The sequence below is a fragment of the Bombus impatiens genome, unplaced genomic scaffold (assembly GCF_000188095.3).
Source record: "Bombus impatiens unplaced genomic scaffold, BIMP_2.2 scf_0264, whole genome shotgun sequence".
Classification (NCBI taxonomy): Eukaryota; Metazoa; Arthropoda; class Insecta; order Hymenoptera; family Apidae; genus Bombus; species Bombus impatiens.
In genome coordinates, this window is record NT_176683.1 from 350,464 (window position 1) to 359,734 (window position 9,271).

The 9,271-nt window shown below is 40.9% G+C and overlaps 1 protein-coding gene across 1 annotated transcript in view; it reads right to left on the reverse strand.

Annotated features, from left to right (window-relative positions):
• Window positions 1-9,271, reverse strand: part of LOC100740704 (heterogeneous nuclear ribonucleoprotein K) — a 62,584-nt gene that overhangs the window by 29,586 nt on the left and 23,727 nt on the right. Inside the window, exons 5-7 of the mRNA XM_033320303.1 lie at window positions 9,098-9,141; window positions 2,936-3,059; window positions 2,132-2,242 (exon numbers count right to left, since the gene is read on the reverse strand). Coding sequence (XP_033176194.1) covers window positions 2,132-2,242; window positions 2,936-3,059; window positions 9,098-9,141 — 279 coding nt within the window. The remainder of the gene's footprint in view (window positions 1-2,131; window positions 2,243-2,935; window positions 3,060-9,097; window positions 9,142-9,271) is intronic.

Sequence of the window (9,271 nt, forward strand, 5' to 3'; positions counted from 1 at the left end):
TAAACCTAGGATTAAGTTGGCGCTCAAAAGCCTGACACTTAAGGTTTCCTTTGCTCATTTCGAAATTCGAAGAACTTTGTTTCCTCGTCTGCTACAAGCGTTCTTTCGTATTCGTAGAAATCTTGAATAACGGATGTAAAGTTGGATAGAAAAAATCGATGAAATCGTCGCTCTCTTCCGAAAGCCGATCAAACAAAACGATTTGACTTTATATTCACGCTTTTATCCTTTCGTCGACAGCGTTATTCGCAACAGCTCTTCCTATCGTTTTCCACGTGTGCGATTTTTCCCGACAAATTAATTTTTTACTGTGATTTTAATTCCGCACGAAGGATGTTGAACGAACGTTACTTTCCTCGACGGAAAATTCAAACAATCATCGTTAGAGAATGTATCAAGATTGACGTAGTACTGGAGGAAGGAAAAGCGAGAGAAGCCGACAAAGCTCGAACGAAGAAAAGTTGCAGCCGTCGAGTGGGCCAGAACAAAAGGTCTGCATCGGTTGCTTTTACCTCTTGTGAACGTGAAAACGTAACGAGCCACTTGGCCACGTTGCATATTCCATCGCCTGGATATCCGGACCCGTTGTTACGTAAAATCTGGTCGCAGTTCCCTTAATTAAAAGCGGCTCAATTGTCGTTTCCGACCGGCTTATTTATCAACTTTAACCTGTGTTGGCCTTAAAAGATCCAATCTGTCCTGAGATCCTTTACAGATACTCTACTTCAAAATCGTTGTTCATTTGGTTACACGAAGATGAAGTTTTCCAAGGGAATGGAGAGGAGAGGATGGTTTCAGTGGAGAACGGTGGTTTCTTCATTTTCCTCGATCCGAAGAGACGACCTCGCGACTCAAGAAGGAGGAAAACGACAGGAAACGCTGACTAATTTCCTCATTATCTCGGTGAACGGCAAATTTCAGATTTATTAACGGTGCTTGAGCAATAGACTGTGCGAATCGAGGCGGACCAGCGCGGAATCGGTCACGGAAATAATGATTTAATGTGGCTAATCTAAATCCTAATCCATTCGCAAGACCTAATTTTCTTTAGTGGAATAGCCTTCCCCAACCTTATGTTTCTTGCGTAAGTTAACCGGTTAACCGCGTTCAACGTGTATACGCGTCAATGCAAAACTTTATTTCGGCGCGGTTGTATATACTCGTCGTGTGCAATAAAAAATTACCATTTATTAGGAAAACTCAAAATTTTAGTAAAAAGTAATATAAATGACGTTTAGTGGTATGTTTCCTTTATACTTCCAGTAAACCTATTATGTATTTTATAAAAGAAAAATTCGATTATTTGATTATTCTCTTTGGTACGTATATCGGCTAATTCCCGAATTATTTTGTGCTTTATACCAACTGCAACATTGAAAGCAAATCCACTTCGAGGATATGCCGTCTGCTGGAAAAATGAAATCCGTACGGAGTGACGTTACTGACGCTCGACCTACGAACTGCCACTTTGTACGATACCTTGATTTGAAAAATACCACGCTGAAATCAACTGAATTTCTTAAATCTATTTTCTTCAATTTTTCTTGTTTATAAATTTTATTACTTTCTGGCAATTTTTAAGTTTTCAGCAACCACAGCTTTTTCAACAACGAATTGTTAATTTCTTATCGAATAAGAATGTAATGCTTCCCCGTTTTGCTTTACTTTTTTCATAAAATTTATAATAGGAACATTTGCCGTACGTTCGACGTGTATACTCGTCATTATTTCGTTTCACTTGCGTATCCCGCGACGGATTTTCGAAACTAAATTCCGCAGTTAACAGGTTAATCCTTCGCAGTATCTTTGAAACTCGTCTGAATGTTGATTGAAAACCAGAATATCATACGGAAACGAATATCGATGTGAAAGCAAACGAAATACCAATCGAAGACGCGTATCCAAAAATAACGAAAACGGAAGTGGTTTTAGAGCGTTCCAATGCTCACACGTAAACGGCTCGCTGTCCGAGCATTAATAAGGAGGAGATCGCGTAAAGACCTCGAAGACGGTTAAATTCGTCGGACGAGCACGGTACAGAGGCCTTGGCACGAAGTTGTACGTGACAATCGTAAAACCGATGTAGTCCCGCTTGTATAGCGTTAATAGCGTATGAACATTTCTGACTCACCTCACGAAGCTCCTTGATCTTTAGCCCTCCCTTGCCGATTATGCATCCAGCTTGGCTCTGATGGACCAACATGCGCACGTCGATCTCGTCGCTGCCGTGTCGGGATCCATTCTGAAACCATTTCCAAGATTAACTCTCCCATCCTGTTAAGTTACGGACGTGAAATTCTCTTTGAAAGCATTCTAACTGATACTATGTGCTTACTATGCAAGCATGAATTATGTCTGTTTTTTATCGCTTTCCTTTTTTTGTGTCTTCGTTTACTCGTTTCTTTGCTTGGAACGATATACTTTGTATATTTATAATGACAGGGACTTTTAACTTGTACTATAAAAATTATACTGTGCACACATTCGAGTACAATATAAGGATTTATGGTAATAGCTGTTTTTAAAATAGTTGGTAAATATTTATTTCACTGTACGTTTTCTACGCAACATTGAACCATTGTTTTCATCACTGATTGCTAATTAGATATACCGATCGTTTTTCTACGATGTGTACAGGGTGTTCCATGCAAGTGACAAAAAATTGAAAAACGTACTGTGGGGTAAGACATCATTGGTAAGACATTATCTACATTTTCTACAATCCTGTAAGCTGGAACAGTATACTAATTAGCACCCTCTATATCATCGTAACAATTAGAGGACAGTTTGTTGAAACAAAGTTAAGGTAGATACTGTCGATGGTTCGAAAATCGATCGATCAAGGTGCTAATAGTTATTGAACCAGCCTTCGTATGATCTAACTATACTGGATTAACAATCTACTAAAGTAAGAAAAACATGTGAAAAGTCTCACGATTGAGTCATTTCTTTTCCCGTGTGATCCTCTTCTGGTAGCAACACTCACCTCCTCGAGATTAGGTACGACCTCGTTCAATACTTGAAGAACGGTGGGCAGATCCGAGCTGATAGTAAGCACCCTAGAATCAAAAACACTCTAACAATTATTCCGATCCTCCGTACCGACCATTACGATATTACGTGCTACACACGTTTGTTCTTCCTCGTCGAATCGTGTCGGCGAAATTTCACCCCCTTCCGTAGAAAATTAGCCGCGGAAATGCGCGAGCTGTGCTCGAGGGAACTCGAACACGAACCGAAATCCCGGACCAATCAATTTTAGAAACCCTTCTCGTAGTCCAAAATGTATATATTTTCTTTCCTCCATTTCCATCTACTTTTCGAAATAATTTCGTTCTTCGCGTTATTGATCGCTTTATTTCGCTCCTAAATCTTCCTAATTTTGATTCTTCCGACCATAGAATTTCTTCAGTTTCATCCACGAGCGAAATTCGCGTGGCGCGTCTGCCGCCGTCTCATTCACAAACGATCGACTGCCTCTCGTCTCTTTTGAACGGACTGATTGACTAAACGAAATGTGGAGAGAGCCAGGACGGAAAATATCGCTTCGATAGCTACAAGAGAACTTGCCGGCGTTCCTTTCAAAACAAACACGGAACTTCTGAAACGTCGTCCAACACAAATCAATCTGGTCCTCTCCGTCTGTTCCCGCTTTCTTTCCGTTCGCTCTTTTTAATGATCTGCTATTGACATCGCGAGAAATTGCCAGGAGTCGCGTCTCGTTTCCCTTTTCGGTCTACGTCGCGAATGGAACGCGTTATTTTAACGATAAAACGCGCCAAGTTGCGCAGCAAAATTAACGATTCTCCCCGAAGCGGGAAACTTTATGAAACTCGTGATGATTTTCGAAAAGTTCTGATGTTTCTCATCCGACTGATATCGCTATCGATGTGGAGAAAACGAGACGGATTTTATTCATCTGCCATACGATTTCCAGCTATTTCATCGCGTTCCAGAGCAGAATAGCATCGTATTTTCCGATCATAGGCCAGCAGCTTTTCACGCTATGCCATTCGATCGATCGTCGAGGCTCGAATAACTTTGTGGAAGAACAAGAGGCTTGCCGAAAGTCGGAATTCCACGCGAGCACCGTTTCACGCGACTTAGTTCCTTCGCTTCGTGGAAGAAAATGTGTTTCGTTCGACACGATTCGATTAGTCGCGACACAATAATATATTCCAATTTCGAGATAGTGCTTGAGTGAAACTGGAATCTGCGTACGTATCGACTGAATCAATCGCTCGCGGGTTTGTTTTCTTAGAAAAATCGAAATCGACCGGATGGTGAGTAAATTCTCTGTCAGAACGGAAATTCGATTAACGTTCGACGTGAAGTTACTGAGATTAGAGATTTTAATGTTCGTTTAGAAGAAGCTCGAGGAAAGTCAAGGTTTTCTGTTATTCGACGAAAATGCAATATAAGCTCACTGTAAGTACGAGCGATGTTATAGTATCCGTTAGCGATCGACGACGCTAAATCACTAGTAACAGTCCTTTCGAGTCAAGAATTTACTGACCATCCTAGTATATAATGAAAAACAAACAGTAAAAAAAAAAAAGAAAAAGAAAAATAGACTCTTTGAACTCTATTTTAAAATTCTGTACGCTAAATATTATATCGTTCATTTGACATATTTTTCTACTGCTATTATTCTTTGTCAGTGCACTCTTTTCGATCCTTCTTCAACAAAACCGAAGCTTTCGAGACCGCTGTTCTATGCGTTAGGCATGTCGCAAGACCAAAAGCTACCAGCTTTCTCTTACGAATGGCGTTCTTTCGATGTTCTATCGCGTGATTATTTGTTAATGTTAACCATCGATTGGTAGGGTGGAGTTAGAACGAGCACAACTATATATACTTGTCGGAAGCTGAAATTTCTCCTATTTTTCTTATTTTAGTTGAAATGTGAATGCACGTTAATCTTCTTCAGACGAGCAAAATGAATTGAATCAAAACGACGTTTGCTTTTTTTTTTTTTTTTAATTCTTAGCGACGTACAATTTAATAAGAAATTAATCCAATGTTAGTACTAGTAGTCACACGCCCGATGAGAAAGGAAGTGAAACGATGCAGAATGAATCATGCGTGCAGGGCAAGTCGTACCTGAACGTCATCTAGACTTCGCAACCTAACAAAAAAAAAAAAAAAAAAAAAAAAAAAAAGGAAAAAAAAAAGAAATAAATTTCAGAAAAAATTAATCCAATGTTAGTACTAGTAGTCACACGCCCGATGAGAAAGGAAGTGAAACGATGCAGAATGAATCATGCGTGCAGGGCAAGTCGTACCTGAACGTCATCTAGACTTCGCAACCTAACAAAAAAAAAAAAAAAAAAAAAAAAAAAAAAGAAAAAAAAAGGAAAAGAAAAAGAAATACATTTCAGAAAGATCGAGAATACCTAAGAACATGAATTTATCTATCGATCTATCGCTTAATTTATCGAGAGAAAGACAAAGAGTGGAGAACTGTAGCATTAAGATTCATCGAAACTTTTCCTTTGTCGGTAGTTTCCATCGACAATCGAAGCACAGGTATACGCACGACTTGTCTCCATCGCGTGACTCGACTTGTATCGTACAGCTGGTATTTTTTTCTCTCTTTCCGTCGAATTGATCCCACCCTACCAATTATAGGAACAGAACTAACGTTCACCCTACTAGTCGAGGGTTAATCATGCGCTTTTCTCCTATATATAACAGGCGCCGTCTCGCGATCACCAGACACGAGATCGTTCGATACTATATAACACGGTCGCGAGGGTACGGTTTTGTTAGCCAGCGCCGTCTGAGACCGTGAAAACGGCCATCATCAGCTATTTCTCACCCTAGACGCGCTTTTCGCCCGTTTCTTTAACAATCACACACAATCGTCGATAGTTACGAACCGGAGAACCGTGTGCGTTCGTTTTGTTCGTTTCGACGAACATATCGGTCGAAAGTCATCGCCTCGAAAACGAAAGCTGATCGATGGATATCTCAGCTTCTCTATGAAACTAAAAGCTTCTCTAAGAACAAAAAAAAAAGAAAAAAAAAGAAAAAAATAGATAAACAAAAAGAGGAACTACATTTTGTCTGGCGAAAAAAAGCTTTGATCGCTAGATTTTGACCGTGAATAAGATCTATGTGCATCGATCGATGGATAGAGTGAAAAATTGTGTTAGCCGGTCTTTCCATTAAAACCTGTTACACCTACCGGACCAAAGGAAAAAAGAGAGTTGTCCCTTTCTTTCGGAACTGTTTGGGATCGAAATATATTCCTGTTTGATCAATCTGCAATGAACGCGTACAGGTGCGGACAGTCTAACTCTAGCTAATTGGGTCCAATTGAATTTCGGACTCGTATCTTTCATCTTGCGATCTTCCGAATCGTTTATGTTTATCAGACGAGACTCGAGAGTGGTAGAAATCGAATGCCATTCGATTAGTTTAAATACCGTTCGATTATCATTTGTATTATATCTCGCATAATCTTACGATAAATTTCTATGATAACGTTAACGATATCGTTGTTGAATTTTACGTTGATTATTTACCGGCCGTAGAGATACAATAAAATCAATTATGCAAGCGCCGTATGCATTCTAAAACGAGGAAGGTTTGGATTCGGTTAATAATTCCGCTGGTCTACGTGCCACGAGGCTGTCAATGTGCATTTTAAAGCGGCGTTAATATTCCTCGATCATAAATAATTAATGATTACTTGTCACTGTGGAAATTATGGATGCGATATTCGACTAGTAATCGTAGTTCGCGATAGCCGAGCTATGTTGAATTATGAACGAAAATAGGCTCTACTTTACATAAATCAGATACCAAAGTTGCTAAGAAATTACTACAAATTTCCGAAAGAATAAAGAAAAGAAAAAAAAAGAAAAAACTAAGAAAAGGAGGAAAACGTATGCCGATTTTTCGGTTAGATTGGTCGGCCTTTAAGTTAATATATTTATAAAAAATATTCGGATCGCGAATAGAAGAGCATTTAAATCAGTTTGAAGGATATTTACGAAGACGACTAAACGATAAAAATAATCTACAGCCGTAGCACGTGACGTCCTGGAACGAGAAAGAGACCAATAAACATCATTTCCACGAAACTGGCAGTATAAATCATAATTACTTGCAATTTCCAACGAAAAAAGATGACGTAACTACTTCATAACTACTTTAATCGATTCCTAAGACGCATAGATTTCGCATTTTAAAAGCGAACTTTGATTATAAACCTTGACCGAAGTCTAAAGTCTTTTAAAAACACATTCGATGTGTCTACCAATCTCGTAAATTGCCTCGTATTTCACACTCAATCGTATTAATAACGCTTGTTAAGTACGTTGGCTGCGAATGGAAAATAATCAGGTATAAGCCGCGTTCGTTAAATCCCATAAGCGTAAATCTCGCAGTATCTTGACCCATTCGTTGCTGACTCACGACAAAAATATATTTAGGATAAGAAAAAAATTCATCGATCTCTAATAAAATCTAGACGGCAGTCCCGCCGAACGATTTACACCTAAGGGAGCGCCTAAAGTGCTTTCGACGAGCACCCAAGTGTGTACCAAAGCGAGTCCAGCAACAAAAGGGTTGCGATCAAGGTCGAGACTAGACACGGGTCACAGCAGATCGGTAATGACTTTCGACTCGCGGACAATTCGTTAATCATGCCGGCAAATCTCTGCCAGGACGATGATGGTCAGTGGTGCGTTGATCAGTGGGACGTACCTAAAAAGTAAGCGTGACATATCGACGTTAAGCGTGGAATCGGCAGATTTACCGCCTCGTTCCACGGATTAGCATCCGTGTTAGCCACAAAAATTAGAGATAAAGAAAGGAGAGAAAGGAAAAGAGAGACGTTTTCCGCGCACGCGAGACGATCAAAAACGAACAAAACAGAGACAGACCAGAAAAAAAAACAGAACAAAAGACACAGAGAGAGAGAGAGAGAGAGAGAGAGGGAGAGAGAAAGAGAGAGACTGCACCAGAGACACAGAGATGACATTAGATTGGAGGAATAGGTGAAAGGTGAGAATAAGAAAGGTTTCGTACGCGTGTCGGGATGATTGCAAACCGACTGTGTTTCGTTGCTTCTTGGATAAAAGCAGAAAAACGATGCTGCGTGTCCTCGCGTCTCCTTCATTGGAGAACTTGTTCGTCGTCGTGACGAATCTTGCCTTGAATTCGCAGAAGCAGGACAAACTTTTAGCTAGAGAATCTGTTATTCCTCTAATACAGTTTGTACGTGCTAAGAACGCATTTGCTCTGGATGTTCTTCTATCGTTTGTACCGTCGCAACTCTCGGTAGCTAGGCGTCGCTCGTAGGTATCAATACAGAATTCCTAACGAGAACGAAGGAGAAGGAAGACGGACAGAAGCGGCAAGGCTAACAAAGAAGCAAGAAGCGCGAGGAGTACTGCTCCCTCCCCTCTCGATGGACCTTCAATTTACTCTGCTTGATCGCAACAACGAAAGCTTCGAAGGCTACCGTGGATGCAAAGACAGAAAGAGACAGACGTAGTAGAATTCAGGATACGAAGACAGAGGAGGAATATCTAAATGGGATGGAAAAGGACGGAGGACATGCAACCGCAGGTGATGGCAGGTGCAGTCACGAGAAACGTGTGCTCGGTTTATCGCGCGTGTTCCTCGTTCGAAAGCTCGCGCAGACTCGGCTCTTCGCTCGTGGGCGATGAATCATCGCGCAACGATGTCGGAGACGCTGGTCGAGGACACGTACAAGGCTGAGAGAGGAGCAGACAAGGAGACGAACGAAGAAGGAACGAGCGGATACAGGCGATTCGGACAAAAAGGCAGAGGCGAGAAAGAAGGGTAAAAGAGATACTGGTACGCTAAAGACTGTGTAGTAGAGAAACGTGGACAAAGAGTATTACAGAGAAAGAAGAAAGGAAAGAAAGAAGTAGAAAGTGATGGTGAAAAAAGACAGACAGACAGACAAGCAGAAAAGAAAAGAATCATCAACAGAGAGAACGTCGTTGTCGTTCGACTTTAAAAACAGCACAGCGATCCACGTGTCGCTGTCATTTAGGTATTTTTGTAATTAGAGACAAAGAAAAATAAGACATTAAGTAGTGGTGTTGGTCATTACCGTTCGGGTCCGGGGCAATCGGGTACAATGATTGAGGCTTTGTACTGTCGGGCCGTGGTGGTTGGTGGTTGGTTCATTGGTGGTTGGTTGGTGGTTGTTGTCGATTGTTGGTAGGGTGGTCCATTTGCCGATCGAGTCAGGGTCCGTCGTTCCGGGCAGGGCAACGGCAGGGCA